Source organism: Entelurus aequoreus, linkage group LG11, assembly GCF_033978785.1.
Source record: "Entelurus aequoreus isolate RoL-2023_Sb linkage group LG11, RoL_Eaeq_v1.1, whole genome shotgun sequence".
Classification (NCBI taxonomy): Eukaryota; Metazoa; Chordata; class Actinopteri; order Syngnathiformes; family Syngnathidae; genus Entelurus; species Entelurus aequoreus.
The window spans coordinates 50,435,804-50,459,961 of NC_084741.1; the positions used below are offsets into that span (position 1 = coordinate 50,435,804).

The window sequence follows — 24,158 nt, forward strand, 5'->3', positions numbered from 1 at the left end:
CCTTAATTCATTCAAATTGTAGTATCAAATTATCCACTAAACAGTTTTTATCAATGTATAAATAAACAATGTATAAAAAGACTTTGCTTCCGGGTGTGCGTTTTTAATTATTGTAAAGGTGATTAAACATAAAACATTTACATTAAATACATTAAAAGAAAACATCTTAATAAACATAAAAATAGGCATGCGGTGCCTTGGTTTTCGTGCACCACACTTTTCGTAGTCTTCAGTGTTTTTGTACGCTGTCTCCGTTATCGTACGACCAAACAAACACACACAAACTGCGAATCCTTCCAAGGAGTTTAGTGCCCAAACTAAGAATCCCATGCAATCGTGACTCAGTTGCTGTGCTTAATTTGATTGACTGCAAAAAAAGCCAACATGCGGCCAAAGAAAGTCATAAATGCCAGAAGGAATTAATTTAAAAAAATAACTTGTTGCAAAGAACAAAGGTGACGTCTGCGGGGCTCTACCATCAGCGCAGTCTTTGCGAACGAGTCTTCCATGCACTAAATGAGTCAGATTTTTCAAATAGCTCGTTTTTTTTGTATTTTTACACCTACGTGTGAAATTCAAGCGTCAATGCAGTGTCCCTCCCGTACACTAGGGGGTGCTTATTTCCTTTTAGATTAATATATTGCTTTTCCGGTTGACCTATGTCGTCACACTCACAACTTGTTGTATGTGATGTCCGCCGTCATATTGGCACACATAGCAGACAGCATTAAGAAATGATCTTGGATCGCGCTATACTACCAAGAATGTATCCGGGCGGATGCAGGACTGAAGCAAAGAAAGGCCAACAGAGTTTTTTCGAAGGAATTTTCGAAAGGAGAATCATGGAGACAAAAGTTTTGAATATCTCAGAGTTCATTCAAAAAGCTTTGTGGATGGATGGAAGGAGTTTTAAATTTGAAGGAAAAGACAGTTTGTGCTCTGACAGACTGTTCCAGATGAAGGTTACTATTGTTCTGGACTATCTTGCCAGTTGTGTGGAACACAGAGTTATTGCTAATCAGTCTGGAGTGCACAAATGCAGCTTGAAGAGGGTTGTGTGCAATTTTTTTTTATTCTCCTTTAATATACTTCCTTCAGTATCTTTCATCTCATTCATATTTATTTCGGGAGTCCGATCTAAGCCGGCATTCTACATTTCCTTTGTTAGTTTCTTAAATAAATCTCTGCTTCATTTTTCTACCATCAATGCACTTCAAGGTGTTTTGTTATTTTAATTTGTGAAGCAAAAAAACAGTGTCCTCTTCATCACAATGATTTCTGTTTTCATTGAACAGGATTTGCTTCCGGGTTGTATCCTGCACGGTGAGACTGGCACATGCGTGATACGATGGGTCCTCTCTGGCCGCACACACACCCTCGCAATCGCCTAATCCAGGTGCGTTAGTCTAACATTTAAAAAACCGAACACGATTGGATTAAGGTGTTTCCATGGGTTGTAGGAGGCTTATTTAGAGCCAAACAATTTGAGAAATCAGACTAATTTAGTGCATGGACACCTACTGAGTGATGTTAATTTTTCATTTATACATTCAATGGGGAGCTCTTAACAATGGCATCTTTCGATTAATTTGGCCCACGTCTTTGCAGCAGCTTGCCAGACAACCTCAGGTGTGCGGGAAAACATAAGACCCACCTTTTTGGTTTGGCTTTTAATTCAATATTTATTAATTGTATTAAGATTATTCATACTTTACTTTTAATTGTTATTATTATACTACGTGTTATTATTTTCTATTTGTTTATTAAACATTTACTGTACATGCATTATTATTACGCTTTTTTTGCTCCTAATTTATCATTTTATTCTTAATCGTAGTTTCTTACAATTTGTTTGAATCTCATTATTTTTATTTTCTAGCATCCCTCGGAGGGAGCCCTCTACAATGTATCGGCCATGGCTGTGGGGGTGCTTTGTGTCAGCATCCCAGTGCCTTGTGATAGTGTTTCCACATCTGGTGATGGGATGAATGGTGGGAGGTGGGTCATCGGGGCATTTTTTTACGTCTATAGAGCACTTTGTGAAGCATTTGTTGATGTTATGAAAAACACTTATAATAAATCACATAATACAATTTGATTTATTCTGTTGTTTAAATGTAGTTTACGTTCTTTTTCGCATATACAATTATTCTCTAAAAAAATGTGTTTTGTGTTAATATTTTGGGTGTTTGGAACAGATTGTTTGCAATTGCAATATTTGCCTTGGGCAAAACTTTTTCTGTTTCCGAACAGCAATATTGAAACAAATGACTTATTTACTTAAAAACCGAAGTACGACTGTAAACATCTGTATAATAGTGCTGTCCAAATTTTCCAAATATTCCTCCTTTTTAAATCTAATTACAAAGAGATCTGCACATTATGATTACTATTATCAGGCAATAATAGATTTGATTTTTGAGATAATTCAAGGGTGAATATCATCTAATTCCAATTATATTATAATGCAATGCCAATTCAGAATTTAGCACAATGCTCCCTGTTCTCATGTTACCTTAAGGCAATACTGTAATCTCACACAAAAATAGACACTGCTTTATGAAGATCTCAACAAGAAACTTGGGAGGATTTTGTGCAGGAGGATGTTCTTTGACTTTTGAAGATGGATTTACACAGTGCTCTCGAAGAGCATGTCAAATGTCATCTGCTCAATCACCGCATTTGTGCTGCTGCCAGGAGCTTCTGATCTCTGACTTGACATTCCATATGCCACATGACATTCACTTGTATCAGTTTTACCTGAGTAGCTACCAAGCCTTGGAGCATTGCCGTCAACCCCGTCAAAAAAATCCAGCGAATCCCAGTTGTGCTCCGTTGCAAAGGTCACCACTTGGATCTAGATACAAAGCAAATGGTTCAAAAGTACATATTCACATGGAGGAGGGGGGCGAGCTTCTTAAGCCAATAAGCTATGTCAAATGAATTAAAACACTAAAAAGGAAAATACAACTCACTTGAATGCCTGCGCCTTCTGGAACAGTTAGTTTCCAAGCACAGTTTAGATAGTTGGCGTATGGGTCTGGGTATCCAGGAGAGAGGATAGTGCCTCTGCGACCAGTCAGCACGCCTCCACAGGGAACTGGAAAGAGTGAGACAGAAAGTGAGAGAGACAGACTTGGTGACCACCCCTTTTGAGTTAAGGGTGGGTGGGGTTTGGGCCGTGGCAACACACTCTGAGACCCCATACACATGTTTCCTCAAGGGCCCCCCATCCCACCTTAAATCCAACACACAAACTTGGTTTACATGCAATAATAAAGCCTTTTAATAGCCATGTAAAAACCTTAATTAGGTTCCTGACATTTTAAAGATGAAACATATCGAGAACATATCGAATAATTATGTTTTGTTTTGAAAAAATGTTTTTTTTATTAATTTTTAACAAAAAAGCCCCAAAAATTCAACATAAAGTGGTCAGAATGGGAATAGCCTCTCATTATTCACTTAAATATGATTATGTTTATGTATAAGTCTCGTTTCACATTTCCCTTTACTACCAAATGAAAACAGAGATTATCTGTACATATACTATTATCATCAGTGGAGAATCATATGTCATTACTGTATTATTGTGATTATATTATTTCACATGGAACTCCTGGGGGTTAAGTTTTCCCCTGTCTTTAGAAACTAGCGATGCCTCTGTATCTAACTTTAATCGAGGATCTTTGAACGCACTAAAGTTATGTGTATTGAGATGCATAAAGAAACTTGTTGATAACTTTCTCCTACGCTACCACAGACAAATCATATTTATATCTTTCTTTTATCACTTCATTTGTGTTCCAAAAAGTTGGTGCTGTGTGTGAATGCTTAAATGTGAGCTTTGATGATGTTATAACGTCTGTGTTGAGTGAAGTGTCACATGCTGTGTTTTCCACCATCCAGCTAGAACAAATAATTTTGTAACTTTGATAGGGTGCATAGGTAGTCTTGGTGGCCTTATGGCCCAATCGAGACGAAGAGGATTTAAGGTAAGTTACAGGTAGTCTTGGGCATTCTTAATCTGATCCAAGCAAGCAACCTTATTATTGACCTTGATTGGCTATATTATGTTGTATTAACATTTCTGACAACTTATTATTTTATTTTTTTTAGAAATTACATAATTAAGGGCATAATTATTTTTTTTACAAAATCCCCACTTACCCGCCTATTTCAACACCAAAAATATTGCATGTTCAATGAGCATCTAAAAATAACTGTACTGACAGATTTAAATCAAACTTAATGTCAGACAAATCATATTCCATGATTAAGCTTGAACAGACAATAAACTAGTTATTTTTGTAGAAGCCTCTCACTTATTTAGTTTTTTTTAGCAACATTTCACACCCTTGCCCACATGATTTAATGCCAAGCGATGTTTATATGGCATTGCAAAATTGTGTCTTGCAGCATGCATAAACAGTTCAGCCTTAAAGTGCAATTTTATCCCCTGCAGGAAACATAAATCACATCTTTCAACTGTGAGCGCTATCCGTCTTCCAAGTGGACCTCATTTCCACCAGTGCCACAAGTAAAATATTTATCAAGCCTCTTGAATGTGGTCATTGGTTGCAATGGCCACATTGCATTGACATTGTTTGTGACATTGAACATTACGGAAATGTTGAGAAAATGGGATACACCCCTCTAATGCATTTAACGCTTATCGGACTGATGCCAATATTTCTTGTAGCCATCCACTCATGTTTTACAGTGTTGGCTCCACTCGTTGTCCATTAAGAATCTTGCTGACCCAGCAATTTACTCCAGAGCGCTTTAGATTTATGGAATTTAACAATTTAATACCGACAATATATATACATAAAATAGGGCTGCCAAAATTAACGTGCCAATGGGGATTGATCTATCATTATTATACTATCAGTACAGTACTTTAATATTTCAAATTTCTTTGCATTTGTAGGAGTTTATACATCAGTTTGGGTTCAGGCAAAGCCAAATAAAAAGTAATAGTTTTATATCAAATATAGAAAATGGACGAACATGAAATAATCATTTGTTTCTGATATACCATGGCCACATTACAATTGTTGTGCTTGGATAGATAGGTGTAAAATGTATTCCATATGGCCCGCAAAAGCCTAGAAATGTATACAGATCAAAAAAGTACTTTGTATTTTTTTACTAAATGTATTTGACAGAAAAAATACATAGGATAGGATACACTTTTATTTTACTTTCCTCACAATGGGGAAATTATGTTGTTGCAGTGCAGAATTTTACATGAAGTGAGAAAAGTAAAACTTAATGAAAAACTGAAAATAAGTAATAATATATATTGCACACTAAATGATTGCACAGTGTATAGATAACAAATCAAACAAAAACACAATCTTACCACCCATATTGCACACGGAGGGAACGTTTGTTTTACCAAAAGCAAAAGCAGATCAAAGTAAAATAATTTAAACTTTAATATTTAATAATGCAACCAATATTGTCATGCATTCCATACAAGTTTTTGTTCAAATAAAAATGAATACTTAAATGTTTGCTTGTCTTGGGATTTCAAAGCAAGTTATCCATTATATTGTACACTGTAAAAATGAGAAAATGAAAAAAGATTTTACGCTAAAACATTTGCAGTTCAGTTGCCAGAATTAAAACAATAAAAATAAATGTGGTACCTGCATATTTCAGTTGTACTATTAAAACAAAAAGTTGTCTTTGACAGAAAGGCTTTTTTTTTTTTACTTTATATAAACCTGAAGTTGATATAGAGATTTATTTTAAGCGTAAAAAATAATAATAATTGTACTTATTTTTAACATTTTAATGACTGAGACCCTTTATGGTCCCCGGGAGCCCTAAAGGTAAAAACAAAAAATCCATATATTTTTTTTATGGTTTGAAAATGAAAAAAAAAACATTGTAGTGTTGTATCCTGCATTTTATATACAAAAAACAATACAACAGACTCATGGGCTCACCACTCACGGAAGGGGCCATAGAGGTCGGGTGCGTTGTGAGCTGGGCGGCAGCCGAAGGCAGGGCACTTGGCAGTCCGATCCTCGGCTACATAAGCTAGCTCTTGGGACGTGGAATGTCACCTCGCTGGGGGGGAAGGAGCCTGAGCTAGTGCGCGATATAGTCGGACTCACTTCGACGGACAGCAAGGGCTCTGGAATCAGTTCTTTCGAGAGGGGCTAGACTCTCTTCCACACTGGCGTTGCACGCAGTGAGAGGCAACGGGCTGGGGTAGCAATTATGGTTGCCCCCCGGCTCAAAGCCTGCACGGTGGAGTTCAACCCAGTGCACAAGAGGGTAGCCTTCGGGTGGAGGGACGGGTCCTGACTGTTGTTTGTGCTTACGCACCAAACAGCAGTTCAGAGTACCCATCCTTTTTGGATACACTCGAGGGAGTACTGGAAAGTGCTCCCCCGGGTGATTCCTTTGTCCTACTGGGGGACTTCAACGCTCATGTTGGCAATGACATTGAAACCTGGAGAGGCGTGATTGGGAAGAATGGCCGCCAGGATCTGAACCCGAGTGATGTTTTGTTATTGGACTTTTGTGCACGTCACATATTGTCCATAACAAGCACCAGGTTCAAACATAAGGGTGTCCATATGTGCACTTGGCACCAGGACACCCTAGGCCGCAGTTCCATGATCGACTTTGTAGTTGTGTCATCGAATTTGCGACCTCATGTTTTAGACACTAGGGTGAAGAGAGGGGCAGAGCTTTCTACCAATCACCACCTGGTGGTGAGTTGGCAGCGATGGTGGGGGCGGATGCCGGACAGACCTGTCAGGCCCAAACGTATTGTAAGGGTCTGCCGGGAACGTCTGGCAGAATCTCCTGTCAGAGAGAGTTCCAATTCCCACCTCCGGAAGAACTTTGAACATGTCACGAGGGAGGTGCTGGACATTGAATCAGAGTGGACCATGTTCCGCACCTCTATCGTCGAGGCGGCTGATTGGAGCTGTGGCCGCAAGGTAGTTGGTGCCTGTCATGGCGGTAATCCTAGAACCCGTTGGTGGACACCGACGGTGAGGGATGTCGTCAAGCTGAAGAAAGAGTCCTTTCGGGTTCTTTTGGCTCAAAGAACTCCGGAGGCAGCGGACAGGTACAGACAGGCCAAGCGGTGTGCGGTTTCAGCGGTCGCGGAGGCAAAAACTCGGACATGGGAGGAGTTTGGGGAAGCCATGGAAAACGACTTCCGGAAAGCTTCGAAGCGATTCTGGACCACCATTCACCGCCTCAGGAAGGGGAAGCAGTGCACTGTCAACACCGTGTATGGTGAGGAGGGTGTTCTGCTGACTTCGACTGCGGATGTTGTGGATCGGTGGAGGGAATACTTCCAAGACCTCCTCAATCCCACCAACACATCTTCCTATGAGGAAGCAGTGCCTGGGGAATCTGTGGTGGGCTCTCCTATTTCTGGGGCTGAGGTTGCTGAGGTAGTTAAAAAGCTCCTTGGTGGCAAGGCCCCGGGGGTGGATAAGATCCGCCCCGAGTTCCTTAAGGCTCTGGATGCTGTGGGGCTATCTTGGTTGACAAGACTCTGCAGTATCGCATGGACATCGGGGGCGGTACCTCTGGATTGGCAGACCGAGGTGGTGGTTCCTCTCTTTAAAAAGGGGAAACGGAGGGTGTGTTCCAACTGTCGTGGGATCACACTCCTCAGCCTTCCCGGTAAGGTCTTTTCAAGTGTACTGGAGAGGAGGCGACGCCGAATAGTAGAACCTCGGATTCAGGAGGAACAGTGTGGTTTTCGTCCTGGTTGTGGAACTGTGGACCAGCTCTATACTCTCGGCAGGGTCCTTGAGGGTGCAAGGGAGTTTGCCCAACCAGTCTACATGTGTTTTGTGGACTTGGAGAAGGCATTCGACCGTGTCCCTCGGGAAGTTTGTGGGGAGTGTTTAGAGAGTATGGGGTATCGGACTGTCTGATTGTGGCAGTCCGCTCACTGTACGATCAGTGTCAGAGCTTGGTCCGCACTGCTGGCAGTAAATCGGACACGTTTCCAGTGAGGGTTGGACTCCACCAAGGCTGTCCTTTGTCACCGATTCTGTTCATAACATTTATGGACATAATTCCTAGGCCCAGTCAAGTTGTTGAGGGGATCCGTTTTGGTGGCTGCAGGATTAGGTCTGCCGAGTGTGAAGCGACTGGGATGAGAATCAGCACCTCCAAGCCCGAGTCCATGGTTCTCGCCCGGAAAAGGGTGGAGTGCCATCTCAGGGTTGGGCAGGAGACCCTGCCTCAAATGGAGGAGTTCAAGTACCTTGGAGTCTTGTTCACAAGTGAGGGAAGAGTGGATCGTGAGATCGACAGGCGGATCAGTGCGGCGTCTTCAGTAATGCGGACGCTGTATCGATCCGTTGTGGTGAAGAAGGAGCTGAGCCGGAAGGCAAAGCTCTCAATTTACCGGTCGATCTACGTTCCCATCCTCACCTATGGTCATGAGCTTTGGGTTATGACCGAAAGGACAAGATCACGGGTACAAGCGGCCGAAATGAGTTTCCTCCACCGGGTGGCGGGGCTCTCCCTTAGAGATAGGGTGAGAAGCTCTGCCATCCGGGGGGAGCTCAAAGTAAAGCCGCTGCTCCTCCACATCGAGAGGAGCCAGATGAGGTGGTTCGGGCATCTGGTCAGGATGCCCCCCGAACGCCTCCCTCGGGAGGTGTTTAAGGCACGTCCAACTGGTAGGAGGCCACGGGGAAAACCCAGGACACGTTGGGAACACTATGTCTCCCGGCTGGCCTGGGAACGCCTCGGGATCCCCGGGAAGAGCTGGACGAAGTGGCTAGGGAGAGGGCAGTCTGGGCTTCCCTGCTTAGGCTGCTGCCCCTGCGACCCGACCTCGGATAAGGGGAAGAAGATGGATGGATGGATGGATGGAATACAACAGAAACATTTCTATTTACCCTTACAGGTTAGTTCACTGTCTTTTCTCAACTTCCGGTGTTTTTGTTTTTGTGGACAGTGTTTTTGTTTCCGCTGACTGGTTTATTTCTCTAATATGAAATATACAGTTTATTTGAACTAGTTATTGTCCTCACTGACTTGGGACCATTGCAAAATTATGTGCGTCCCAAAGTCACCAGCCTTGGCGTCACTATAGACAGCGATTTAAAATTTGACAAACAAGTCAATGGCGTTTCAAAATCGTGTTTTTATCATCTTCGTCTTTTAGCAAAGGTAAAACCATTTTTATCTTTTAACCTTTTTGAACAAGTCGTGCATGCTTTTATTTCAAGTCGCCTGGACTACTGCAATGCACTTTATGCTGGCATTAGCCAAAAAGCTCTCTCCAGGTTGCAGTTAGTACAGAACGCGGCAGCACAACTTTTAACAGGGGCCAGGAAACGCGAGCATACAACCCCAATTCTTCGGAGTTTGTACTGGCTCCCTGTTCATTTTAGAATTGATTTTAAAACCTTGCTGTTTGTTTTTAAAGCTTTACATGGACTGGCACCTCAGTATATCTCGGACATCATCCAAATTTACACTCCTGCACGCGCTCTGAGGTCCGAGAGCCAGCTCCAGCCCGTGGTGCCCAGGACGAGACTTAAAACCAGGGGGGGCAGGGCCTTCTCTGTGGTCGGCCCTAAGCTCTGGAACACTCTGCCCCTCCATGTTCAAACTGCTTCCACAGTGGAATGTTTTAAGTCTCGTCTTAAGACCCACTTTTATTCTTTGGCTTTTAACACTGCGTGAGTTGTGTGGTCTTCTGTCCTCTGTTGTCCTCTGTGTTTTTTTTAATACATTTTGATGTCTATTTTACTGTTTTAATTGGTTTTACCCTTTAAAATCGTTTTTAATCATATTTATTTTTTATATTGTGTCTGTATTGGTTTTCTATTCATTTATTCTTTGTTTTATTCAGTCATTGGTGTAGCATAATATTGTTTTTAATATTGTTTTTAACATGGCTGTGCAGCACTTTGGAAACATTCTTGTTGTGTAAATGTGCTATATAAATAAAGTGGATTGATTGAAGTGGATTGTAAAAAAAAAATGTCAGAGGATAGGTCTGGCAAAAGAAGCAGGTTTGGCGAAGTTGGTAGAGTGGCCGTGCCAGCAATCGGAGGGTTGCTGGTTACTGGGGTTCAATCCCCACCTTCTACCATCCTAGTCACGTCCGTTGTGTCCGTGGGCTAGACACTTCACCCTTGCTCCTGATGGCTGCCGGTTAGCGCCTTGCATGGCAGCTCCCGCCATCAGTGTGTGAATGTGTGTGTGAAGGGTGAATGTGGAAATGCTGTCAAAGCGCTTTGAGTACCTTGAAGGTAGAAAAGCGCTATACAAGTATAACCCATTTATCATTTATTATCATTTATTTACCGGTCCTCATATGGAAGCTACTTTTCCCTGTTGATGTCTCAAGAATGGTAGAAATACGAGAACACACACACACACACACACACACACACACACACACACACACACACGCACAGCTGGGGCTCAAACCAGGAACCCTCAGGTTGCTGACACGGCCGCTCTACCAACCTAGCCACGCCGTCCCCTAAAAATGTAATATTCAATGATGAAAAAATACACTGACTACATAGGTTATACTTAAGTGACACATCACTTTATAAACCCTCAACTACTTGTTCCTATTCTTTGGCTAAACAGTGACAAAATACCAGTATATAAAAAAATCAGCTGAAATAAAGACCACCACCTCTATCCCTGTTTTTAAAGCTTTATGCTTTACGCAAAAAAGTGACACTTTGGTGAGAATTACATGCACAATGTTATGTGTACCACACATTTAATAGGACCACAAACAAACTTGATGGTCACAGGTTTAGAGCTGATACTATGGAATTGAATACCAACAGGACTGCTATAGAATGACTTCTATTAAATTCTGCTGTACAAGTTAAATATGAAAGCCACTGCCTGGGATAATAAGTGTTTGGTTGTGAGAACATCATGTTTGACATGTGTATAAATAATGACAACCCTGTTTTTTTTCGTCCTGTCCAGCTACTCAGACAAATCATATAGTTGATGTAGATGCCCATATAGGCTGTACAGATTTACTTTACAAAAGAGAAGTGTGGGATACTTCTCTTGTTGCCTTATTTGTATTTGACTTTATTAAATGGGACAAGATGGGGATAAGACAAAGAGACGACAACAACAACAACACAACAATAACAATACCAACAACAACAACATAACTGCATCAGCGAATATGATATGTACAAATATGATAGTAAAAGTGATAGCAAAGAAGCAGTTTGTGAAGTAAGTATTAATAACACAGAAATGACAATGAGCATCATTACACTACAGATGCAGCAATACAAACACCAATATAAATAGCACAAATGACAATGAATAATAACAATAATTACCTCTAATATCAACAATACGATTGTTTCAAATGCAACAATACATATGTGTGACGATAACTTGAAATACAAAATGAAGCAGATAAATGGGGCGGAAGAAAGAGAAGCAAACTGTATTAACCTTGTAGATTGTTATAGTATCAATATGTTAAGCTTTGTCAATGTGCCGTGTGTTATCCAGTTTCCCCTAGGAGAACAACATTAATATGTGTTTGATGAAACATGATTACATGCATGAGTGTAAGTATGCATATATGTACAGTATGTGTATATGTATGTTTGTAAATTGAAAGTATTTGTACAGTATGTGTATATGTATGTTTGTACATTGAAAGTATTTGTACAGTATGTGTATATGTATGTTTGTACATTGAATGTATATGTACAGTATGTGTATATGTATGTTTGTACATTGAAAGTATTTGTACAGTATGTGTATATGTATGTTTGTACATTGAAAGTATTTGTACAGTATGTGTATATGTATGTTTGTACATTGAATGTATATGTACAGTATGTGTATATGTATGTTTGTGCAGTGAATGTACGTGTGGATGTACGGACTTTGAGTGTGTAGGTATGTACTGTATTTGCGTAGGTACCTATGTGTGCGCGTATGTATGAATAATTGTATATAATAATAATGAGTCTATATTTGTATTTGTATGTACAATATATTTGACTCCCAGTGTGTGCGGGAGCCACAGTACGGCCCCAGCCACCCAGAGAGCCCGACCCAAAACAGCAGGTGTGGCGCCCAGTGAACAAGGGACCACCGGCCCCACGCAGCCAGGCCGGCCAGTGACAGGAACCCCAGTGCCCGGCTCTGGGGTTAATGACAAGCTTGACTTCACTGACCTGATTACATTCAGTTAGATTTTTATTCTTCCTGCTATGACATATTATTACTTATATTTGTCGATTCATTGCATTTAAATTACGTAAGGCCTAAAGCTCCTCCTTTTTGGAAATGGTGTTGTGTTACTTATTATGGCCCTTGATGTGACTCTGGCATAAGCGTATATTATTTCCCCTCCACGTTACCATGTATACCTGCAGGAAGAATACTTTTAAGGACACATATAGGTATCACCACTGGGATCTCTCTCAGAAAGACAGAGGTACAATGTCAGATGACTGCGGGTTTCAAAAGCTTTCGATTCATCCAACACATGACCAACATCGTAACGGGAAGCTCCAGATGCATTTCAAGGAAGGACTTGCAATTTTCCTTTGATTTAACTGCTCCTTTGAGTCCCCTGAGCTGTCACTTCACATAATTTGTAGCGCGAGATTAGAAATCATGAGGCTCATAAAAGCATGAGAGCTCCCCACCCATCTCAATCTGTGGCAAGCTCATAAGTCAGAGTATCCGCAGGTAGACAAGCGTGGGGACTACACATTATGAGACATTGTTTGCACCATCTGATGCGTCTTCATCTGGAATTTTAATTAAGCACCGTTCAATCAATATATCAGTTATGTATGCAAGCCGCGTGTAAAACTTGTTCTTCCTGTTATTATTATTGTTTAATCTGATATCATATTTTAGTATTAGCATTTGCACCAAAATATATACAAATATAAATACATACAAATAATGATCTGTCTAGCCTGTCATTGTGGGCTGCATGGTGAGAAATGACCACAAAGAACAACACATTTTAAATAAAACTGTACTATTTCGAAAACAAAAATCAAATGTTTAATAGCAGGCTCTTTTGGGAGCTGCTAACTTGTTGACACCTAACAAAATGTTTGCATCGACTGTGAATTTTATGGAGTTGGCTTACTGGGAAGTAATCAGAGCACTGAGCGCTTATGCAAGTCTCTGCACTTATGATTTTCTACGGTCTGAATGATTTAGTATTTGTGTACACTTTGCTACCAAAGCTTCCAAGTTGTGCAGGAAAAAAAAAAAAAGTTAAAATATGTTAATCATATACTTACTTTTTGTTTATCCAGTAAAGTTGTCTTGTTAATTCTACCTAACTGGTTGACACAAGCAGATGCCTTTTTAATCAATAAAAAGTTCCTGAGAAAGATAATCTGCATTGCTTTACATTTTAAAAGGTGTTCAGTAAAGCATTTTGTTGGTGTGTGATAACATGGGGGAAGTCAATTATTCTCCATAAACTCAACAGGGCAATCATGGTAGCGTGTGTGCTTTCTAGGCCAAACTTTTTCAAACCATGAATTTCATATGCAACAAAGCCTTCAGGTGGAGTCAGTATTGAGTGTTTAATATCTTAAAATGTGTTTTGTGGCAATTCCAACTTTGCTATGTAGAGTGACACTTGCCATCATTTTCAGCAGACTGCATTGCAAAATGATGAACCCCCTTCTTCCTCTCACACAAGATCCACCTTGGAATGGGGCCATATGAGTCTCTTCTCTATTGTAAATACAAATCCCATTATGTTGCCCAAGTACAAGTTAAGATCAAAGACATATTTGAGCACTTCTGTGTTTGATGAAATGTGGCTCCTCTAGCTTTAAAAAAAACAAACAAAAAAACCCCCAAAAAAACAACCTAACTTTAATTGTAGAGCACTTTTCATGCATATAAAATGTAGCACAAAGTGCTTTTACATTTTAAAAAAAGTCCCTCCCGCCCTCGTTAGATAAATATAACCCCTGGTCTGAACAGTCCACAGATAGAAGTTAAAATGTATAAATATTGCCGTTCAGTCCGATTAAAAAGGCGTGTCGCACATGCACAAGCACGTAGTGCGTGCACACTAAGCATGGGCCCAGTACCGGTTTCAAGATATACCCTGGTATTAAAAAGTCAAATCGACCAAAATATTTCAAAAACAAACATTTCCCTTCATACCCACCATACGGTAAAAGCGGAAGTTGGAAATCCTTCAGGTTGCATGTGGCTGCAGCAGCAATAGCAGGATCACATATCCTCCTCATAAATGTAAACGTTTAAGTGACATTGGGCTTTAGTTGCTGTATGAAAAAAACGGCGTTGCTGAAGTAGCATCATCTGGTTGCAGCAGCTGCATGCTCTTTTTTGTCCCCCTTAGTGTTCTTTCATGTTTACTTCTTGTTTTCATGTGTTTTTGACCTTTTGGTTTAAACCCCTTTGGGACTACGCAACGAGGGGTGGCACTTCCGTGACTTTTGCGCGACGTTTAATACTTTTTGACTTTTTAAATCTGCATTACGGGCATGGTAAGAGCATGTCATGCCAAACAGTCTGCTGCCATTGTGGGATTCCTGGTTGAAACAGTATTCCTGTAAACAGGCATAACATTGTATACAGTATATGTTCATTATCCAATGCTACTTAGCTTCTTCAATGTATCCTCATTAGATTTTTTATCTCCAAACTTTAAGTAGTTAGTTTTTAATAAGAGTTAGGGTACAATTTTAAATATCATATTTTTTGGACTATAGGGCGCACTGCCGATGAACGGGTCTATTCAGGTCTATTTTCATACAAAAGTTACACCGAATTATAAGGCGCAATAAAGGGATAATATTATGATTTAATTTTTTTTTTTTACATTTGAAAACACTTCTTTGTGGTCTACTTAACATGTAATGGTGGTTCCTTGGCCAACATGCTTCATAGATTATGTTTCACAGACCATCTTCTCGCCGCTTTCTGACAGTCTCTTCAGGATACGCGGTTATATGGGTGGTCTTATTTATGTGGCTCCACTTCAACAGTGTCTTCTCCCCGTCATTTTTGTTGTACTTGTAGTTTTTAGCGCTTCCATAGCGAGTCTACTAACAGATATACGTTAGAACTAGACTTTACTTTATATTTAAAATGGCAACAGCGGAGGATGAATCCCCCACAACAAGAGGACAACCAAAACGAGCTAATTGACTACGGCGGAGGCTACAATGGCGGAGGAACACATATTTTTGGAACTTATGCAGATCCCAAAATACACAACAACAGGAATCTATAGGGAAGGAACGTTGGTTTTGTATAATAGGTCGAAACAAAACGCCAGATAATATGTCTCCAAATAGGTGCCATTTTGGGGTCCTTATACACACACCATAATAATACCTGTATGTTGAAGCACAGTATGCCTGACTATGGTAGTCGTAATGCTCCGACAATCCATCAAGCAATGCGGATTTGTAGCTTACCAAAGTCATACTAAAACATTTTGACAGATTTTTGAGCGCTTTGTGCATTGTTCTATATTCTCAATGAAACATCAACGTGTTGGGCTTGCTTGCTCACCTGTATTTGCTAGAGTCTCTTATTGAACAGGCATCAGCCTGCAGTCCACATGTATGTTATGTGTGACTGCCATCTACCGGTCACACTTATTATTACACCATGTACCAAATGAAATTGCTTCGAGGTCAGCAAGCACAACGAGATTTAATCCGTACATTATTCAGTCAGTCAGTCCACATTCATTCACTCAAAATATAGCTAGAGTATGTTAATAATTACAATGCATTTGTGCTTCTAATTAGGGACGTGTGCGTAATTTGGTACATTTATAGGTATTACCGGGTACAGATTCACGTAAAATCAAACAATACCATAGCTCGATATTTTTGTAACATGTGGCTCGAGCACTTTGCCGGGAAAAAACTGCAACTAAGATGCACATTACAATCCAACAGCGGGTGTTATGCTTAAAGTTTAATCAATTTGTAGGGCTAAACAAAATAAATGACTGGCACATTCAAATCAATGGCAAAGACTACTTCCTGGCTAAGGCAGGATTAACACTACTGCCATCTAATGTATGCATGCAAAGTCTACTATTTAATACAGTACAGCACAGTACTTGCAAATGTGAGACATACGTTTGAGAAAAGATAACAACTGGACAGCACAGCTCACTGATCTATGTTATTATTGTTTAAATCAAAACAAATTTCACACATTCCGACACAAAAATACTGAAAATTGGTACCGCTGAGTACCAGTGTCGATTCCCAGGTACTGCGAACTGATACCATATCAATTCAAATGTGAAAGGTACCCATCCCTAATTCTACTACATCTCAATATATTATTATGAAAACAGGCTCACTTCAGTGGTCCTATGTCAGTGGTACTTTAACTTTAACTATGCATATATTTTGTTTTGATTTGTTTTGCCTTCCTACTGAAATAGAAAACAGTTCATGCTGGGAAATGTGTACCTGTGCGTAAAGCGAGCAAATAGACAGTTGCGGATGAGGCCACTTACCGGCACATGTGGGCACAGTGCCGTTCCACTGGGCCAGGGCATTGGGCACAGCCTCACACCTGATGGCGCTGGCGCCGTGCAGCGTATAACCAGGATTGCATTCAAACAGCACCACCATACTTGTGCCAAAGTCATTCCCGAGACGCTTTCCAAATCGTGGTTCGGGGACCGAGCTACACTGAGTGGAGCTTGTCCTGGGGACGGCTGGAGATGAGGCGAAGGAAGGAACAGGGAAGAGGACAACAAAAACAAAGGAGTGGTGTTTGTATTTGATAGACAAAGACAAGAGGAGAGAGACGGAAAGACAAAAAGGGTTGAGGGGAATCGTTAGACCCTCACGAGTCTTCTCTCATGTCATTAGTCATTGTTCTCTGTTCTGCCTGATTTAGCACTCTGACTTTACAGCATTCCACTCTGCCACACACATGATATATATGATGATGACATATAATTAAAATATATCTAAGGAAGCAGTTGTGCTCATTTAACCTCAAAGTCAATTGAACCAGTAAAATTGCAGGAACAGTTTGTGAAAAGAAGCCTTACCTTGGTAAACAAAATGGAATCCTTTTGCTGTATCTGTGCCATTTGAGGTAAACTTGAGCGATACCTTGTTTCCTGAGCTCAAAGGGAGCGTCTCCCCTGAAGTGTAAAAGCAAATGAGACACGGTCAAAATTATTTTTAGGCACAGCCGCTCATGCTAATGACCACAAACAACTAGACCAGCTTGTTAAATGTTTTCAGCTGGGTTTATTTCAGCATGATTTATAATTTAATCTTTAAAGAGCTGTACCATGAATCAACAAAAGGGAATATTGTTATTTTCTCTAAATTGTCTCACAAAAAGAATGTAAAAACATATGGCTTGCGTTAGTTTAATTGGTAAAAACAATGTTTATTCAGTTGTCATAATTAAGATTGTAGTTTATCCAAGCTGATTGAATGAAGCTGTGATGTTTTTTCCACTTATCTGGATAAATGTGTCGCGTGGAAGCACAGCAGACACAATTACTTGATTACCAGGACTTGGCATACCTGTGACCCAGCAACCTAAAACAAATACAAACAGAGAAATAGCCAAGATGCTTCAACATGTGTCTACCTGAGTGGGATCCATAAATGGAGGAAAGAAGCGGTGACTCGGTTGAGGATCCATCATAGATTTCGACAAGATCACTTGCCAACGTATGGAACACCACAAATTGACCAAACAGCACTGTAAGCAACAGAAGTAAAGAACAGATGACAGCTAAAAAAGTTGTACTGCAGCACAGTACAATTAATTTCCCTAATTACCGGTAAGGTTTTTCTTTATTGCTTTAAAGCAGCAGTACACCCAAACTGCATATTTTCAAATCAGTTAACACAGGCCTAAACATTGTTACTGATGGTCAACATGTTTGCAAAAGGCTATAGAGTGCTAAAACATTTAAAATATGCAACAAAATAAAAATTTGCCTCTAAACAGCATACCTTGCAAAAAGTGTATAGACACCTCCTGACAATCACTACACATCCATCCATCCATTTTCTACCGTTTGTCACTCTTAGGGGTCGCTGGAACCTATCCCAGCTACACCCGTGCGGAAGGCGTGGTACGCCCTGGACAAGTCAGCACCTCATCACAGGGCCAACACAGATAGACAGACAACATTCACACACTAGGACTAATGTAATGTTGCCAATCACCTTATCCCCAGAGAACCCACGCAGTCATGGAGAGAACATGCAAACTCCACACAGAGACCACAAACCCCAGGATATTATACTGTGAGGCACGAGTGCTAACCGCTGCCCAATCATGACACATTGAACAACAAAATACAGCACTCAATGTGAATTAGTGCACCATTGCTTGTCATTGTAGTCATAATGCAGTGTTCACGGCGTGAGTTGTACTTTTACAGAGGCTCAGTCAAATGTGCCTTCTTGCTAAGAAGTACAGTACATCCAGAATCAAAAAATATTTTTGAGCCCATTATTTTTTTCCAAATATTTTCAAATGCTGTACACATATAGGCAAACCAAAATTAAGTGAGTACAAGAAATTAAAACAAATTTAAAATAAATTGATTAGCATAAAGTATAATAAACTGATACTCTACTACTATTGATACGCAGGACCTGATCTACAAATATCAACATAACAAGTGTGTAAACTACAAAATTATGTGTACAATTAGTGGGTGTGTTGTGGCTGATCTACTAAGACTAGGGATGATGTTTGATAAGGTATTATCGAGTTCGAGCCTATTATCGAATCCTCTTATCGAACCGATTCCTTATCGATTCTCCTATCGAGTCCAGATAGGTTGTTGTATATGGAAAAAAACACACAATATTTGGTTTAACAAAAGCTCACTTTTATTATATAATAAAAAAATAAAATCTAATAAATAAATAAATATTGACTGTTACCCACCTAAAAAAATAAAATAAAATAAATAAATATTGACTGTTGTTACCCAAAGTATATTAAGTGGGATTTTTCAGAGAAACAAATATATACAGTAACACAAAAACAACCTGTCTATGTGATCACTATAGGTGTATAAATAATAATATAGTGTTAAATAAAATCAGTCCCTTGGGCACAAAACTGAAAATAATACAGCTCTCCAAAAAGTGCACTTCTGCTGCTATTTGACATAACTGTTTGTTATGATGCTTTGACATTTTTGCACTTTATTTCTTTATTGAAAGAAAATTCTATGAAGAGAAAAGTTGTTTGCAAATGTGGTTACAATGCTAAAAAATGAAAAGTTAAAGCTAAAAAAAGAAATACACTTTACTGAGTTAACATTATTTCTTTATAGGGGGAAAAATGTTATGAGCTAGAGATTATAACAACTACACTACCCAGCATGCAACGGGAGTTACGAGCACGCGCGGTAGCCCCGAAAAGTGTTGTATGTTGCCACGCTGTGAAAGTAAACGTCAAGAACTCAGCCAACACGCCTCGTCTGCATTATTTATAATTAGACGGACAACACATCTACAGTGTGATTTTGTTTTGTTTACAAGGAAAGAAAAACAAAAGTTAAAAAAGGGAGATGTGTTGTATATATATGTATGTGCTGCGGTTGTTTTAAGAACGTTGCGACAGCTGCCGTAAAGGAGGTGCGTTGCTAGCCTGGTTGCTATGTTTCCGGTTGGTCGTAAAAGTGTTCGTCATGTGTTTTACCCTGCTAAAATCTCTCAATAAAGTTATTCGAAGAATTATAGCTTTTGTTTTGAACTTTATTACACCTTGGAGCGCTTTTTCCCGTCCATTGTTTTCCTGCTTTCGCTATCTGCGCCTAATGACTGAGCTACGTGACGTCAATTCTTGTGATGTCCCACGGAGCATTTCTGGTCGGGACGGGATTCGAATAAATAATCAACTCTTTTCCTTTACTATAGTGGTCTCGATAACGGGTACAGGTTCTCAAAAAGGGATTCGAGTCCGAGGACTCGGTTCTTTTCTTATCAAACAACCGGGAAAACCGGTTTCGAGTATCATCCCTAACTAAGACTGAGTGTGCAATAGATAACATAAGTGCAGAAGTGGTGCAGACTGCACTATTTAAATGAGGATTTTGCGTGTACTCTATCTCCTGTCACTATGGAGACACTTATTTCCCTCCACATTCATGACATCACACTGTATGCGCCAACCTGTGCTGTTGCATTATGTTGTGGAATATGCAGCACACACCATCTTTTCTGGGCAATATACTGTAGAAGTGCGATCTAAAAACAGAACCTATTTTAGCACGCCAAAGGTGCGCTCTGGGAGGTGGGGGTGTTGGGACTGTGTGTCAAGAATAATCCACAAATGCATGCAAGAATGCATAACAATACATTTTGTAATACATGTTTTTCTGTAGGAGATATGCTAGTAATGCACATCTTATATGAAAAAAAAAAACACACAAAAAAACGGTATTAGACACCAAAATGAATCGTGCTAAACATAGACAGAAAACAGCGGTTGCAGAACAGTTTTAGGCTTGATAAATTGCATTGCATGTGCTAAATGATTATATTTGCGTCTTCTCTTCCTAGGATGTTGGGTTTTCTGATAATCAGCATATATTCTGCACATACATGAAGATGAACACCCAAAATGGATTGTGCGCTCTATTTTGCTCATTTACAAGACGCAAATCTCTGCGCATGAGCTAAGTAGATCAGTTTTGTGTGAGCTATTAGGTCTGCCCGTTTTTTAATACAAGCAAACCTTTTGTAGATCAGGCACTTAATGTCTATTGTTTTGACAATGGGGCCACATCCGTGCTGGCAAAGAACAACTCAGACATGGCACCTTTTAAGACCTGCCACCTGGTTGCTAATTAAAGCTTTGTGTGAAGCCGTGTCAAATAAATGCTTCGGTGTGTTCATCCTGAGCTAGAACGTTTACTATTAGTTAGGAATTAATGGTTGTTTGAACAATGGAACTTGAACTACATGAATGGCATCCATGTTAACTGTTCCGCAAAAGGCTGGGGAAATTGTGTCAATCCGATGAGAAAGTGTGATCACATTCAGAAGAAGTATATTTTGCTCTGCTGAGATAGTGATGATTAAAACTGAGTGCATCCTGGGTCAAAGCAATTAAGAAAAATATTAATTTTATCATTATGTCTGGGTCATCCAGAGAGATTGAAAAACAATTGTTAGAGGTTAAGACATTTGAAAAAAAATTGTCACCATGTAGTCATTTCTATTAAATTAATTAACTGGTACATGGACATCTTTGCATATATTCCGCTGATTAAAAATGTTTTATAGTATATAATGTGGACCGTTTTGAACTAAGTCTGTTAAAAGAGCTGCTGGTTGTGTGCGAGAATGCAGTTTTGGTCAATGTCAAATGTGTATTTGCTGTATTGGAGAGTATAGTTTTCTTTTAGTGATTTGTTTTTTAGATTCAACGTTATAGCACATAGTCACGTAAACATCTGAGCTAAAATGCAAAACACACGATCCTACAGATTATCTTGAAGAATGTTAATGAGTTTTTTAAAATCATACATTTACATATACAATTATGTTCAAAAGGTAGTTACACTTGTCTAAATGACTGTAATAATGAATATGCTACTTAATACTTTATTCAATTAGACTGGTAAAAATCACACTTGCCATTTATTTCACATTCATGTGGATAAAAAGTGTTGTTTGTATTGCTACTTTTGTCGTGGTATTGGCTTTTTACAGATCACATGCATACCATATGTATTGTATGGTGAAGCATATGAAAACAATCGAATAAAATATCTTAATCTTAATTGATAATACTAAAACACATTTTACATATTTTTCTTTTATACCAACATAATTTTATGGTTTGCTTGATAGAATGATGCATATTGGGGCACAGTTCAAATTTACCCATTGTAGAGATGTATACTTGTTCAATCAAAAGTACAGTATACTTCTAGTATCTTTAGGTCTAAACCTTGTCTGAATAGAAGACATGGAGTGGATAAACAATGAGAAGACATAAAGAATATTTCCATGCTACAAGTAGAGTGTGTTCTCAGATCCTACCCCGCCACTGCGGATGCATAGGTGGGATAGTGGTCTGCATCAGCTGGGTCATTTCTAGTCTTGGTTCAAGACTTATGTCTTCTTTAATATGACAAAGATGCTTTATTACCAATCCTTAGAGTGAACAACTCTGTATTAGGAATTTAACTTACTACGCTTTACATATTAAACAAGGCTTAACTCTTGTGCATCTATTTGAAATAAAAATACATTTATGTACAGTATTGTGTGTATCTGCATGGACAGTAACAAGGACAACACACTTGCTCCCGATGCGGTCGCGTGCATATCCAATTTGAACAGAATCAAATATGAGCACTGTTATTGTTCATTAGGACCAAATCACCACGGCAATCTGAAAAAATGGTGGTTAGATGCACGCGACTGACTTTGACAGACAATTTGGAACATGACCAAAATAAGGTTGCCCCAATGCTGTTCTACATGCGTAACACTAGAAGTGCCTCACTGGCTGGCGCCTGCTGCAACTTTGTAAACTGGCGTCAAGATAATAATTAAACTTGACATTTACAAGATTGAATACAACAGTATTTCACCCTGCAAAGAAAAAACTGTCCCAATGATTGAGTGTGGAGGGTGGTTTACAAGAAGGTTAATTCTTAAATAACTAGCAAATGAGCAATGAAAGTTAGTACAAAAGAGCATGGTAATTAAATATCGCTCTATTTTCAGGAAAGGGTTGAGAAACCAATATCACAATGTTCAATGAGGCATATATGGCTGTGTCAAGAATGAATATTTATTTACTTGTTAAAAGGTGCTTGAAAGCAATTTTGGAGTTAGCCTGTTGTAAATCAGCACTACTCTAAGGATTAGATGTTAGTGGTTTACTGCAGTGTATATGCAACTGTTTACATCCACCGATAGCTTTTTTTTTTGCTTACATCCAAAACCCTAAGGCGAACTGCACACAACAGCCAAAGCTTAAAGAAAAACAAGAAAATACTGGAAAAGGCAAAGGTGAAAATGGCATTAAATGCTTTTTCTTCTGGTGGATAAGTATTGGAGCTGCTTCCTGTCATTTTCACTTCTGAACATTATAGCTCTACTCTGCAATTTAGTACATCACTGGCAGGTTATTTCAAGCGCCCTAACCCTGAATTTAGAATTAGAGGTAAATATGAACTAGCAACCTTAGAGTAGGCATAATGTCCCAAAGCAAGGACGGAGTTTAATTTCAGAAGTCAGGGGGGAACAAAACTGACTTGCATACAGGGGGCGTATTTTAAAGGGATTAGATCAGGGGTGTCCAAACTTTTTAAATCAGGAGCCACATTGGGCTAAAAAAAAATTTGGGCCAAGGGCTGAAAGCAAACTGCATGTAAAGTAACAATATATATACACACAAATATATAGTCTATACATATAGCCACATACATACAGTATATATTAGGGCTGTCAAAGTTAACACAATAATAACGCGTGAACTATACATTTCAATAACGGCACTATTTTGTTTAACAGGCGATTAACACAAACACTTCTTTTTTGACCCTGCTGGGGGGAACTTGGCTGCAGTTCACTTGCTACTGATGAGCCACGAGCGAACAGGAATGGACAAAGGAAAGTCAACCTTATGGCAATATCAGATTCAAAGCCTTGGCAAGTTGTTCTCCTGACAAGAAACAACTGCTGCGTGCGTTGTTTGGTGGGTGGTGCTTCACTTCCGTGTTATGGTTGCGGTGCAGTGATAACATAACATTCAGATTGTTATGTGGCTGCATTTCTAATTAAGATGACATAAAAGTTCAACAGTAACTCAAAGTTCAACAGTTCAATGGCAGGGTGTCGAAAGGAGACTTTTTTATTGCAAACAATCGATCCGACCTCAAAACATGTCAAGACACTTTCTCCAACCAATCACATACTTTTCCAGCTTCAAAATAAAAGTACTACACTATACATCCGGTTTAACTACGTTTATGGTTTCTCCTTAATGTACGGACTTCATATTAGCCACCACACCTAACAAAATAAAGTAATATAATGTATTGTAGCTTCAAGAAGAAAACAAAGTCTGACGCTCTTTTTATCTTTTATGGCCAATTTTATTCAAACAACCGGCCCAAT

The 24,158-nt window shown here is 39.5% G+C and overlaps 1 protein-coding gene across 3 annotated transcripts in view; it reads right to left on the bottom strand.

The window, feature by feature from the left end:
• Window positions 1–24,158, bottom strand: part of LOC133660203 (CUB and sushi domain-containing protein 3-like) — a 616,484-nt gene that overhangs the window by 240,632 nt on the left and 351,694 nt on the right. For all 3 annotated transcript variants that reach the window (XM_062063483.1, XM_062063482.1, XM_062063484.1), the window contains exons 32-36: window positions 17,635–17,748; window positions 17,078–17,173; window positions 16,532–16,735; window positions 2,976–3,100; window positions 2,761–2,857 (exon numbers count right to left, since the gene is read on the bottom strand). In XM_062063483.1, coding sequence (XP_061919467.1) covers window positions 2,761–2,857; window positions 2,976–3,100; window positions 16,532–16,735; window positions 17,078–17,173; window positions 17,635–17,748 — 636 coding nt within the window. The remainder of the gene's footprint in view (window positions 1–2,760; window positions 2,858–2,975; window positions 3,101–16,531; window positions 16,736–17,077; window positions 17,174–17,634; window positions 17,749–24,158) is intronic.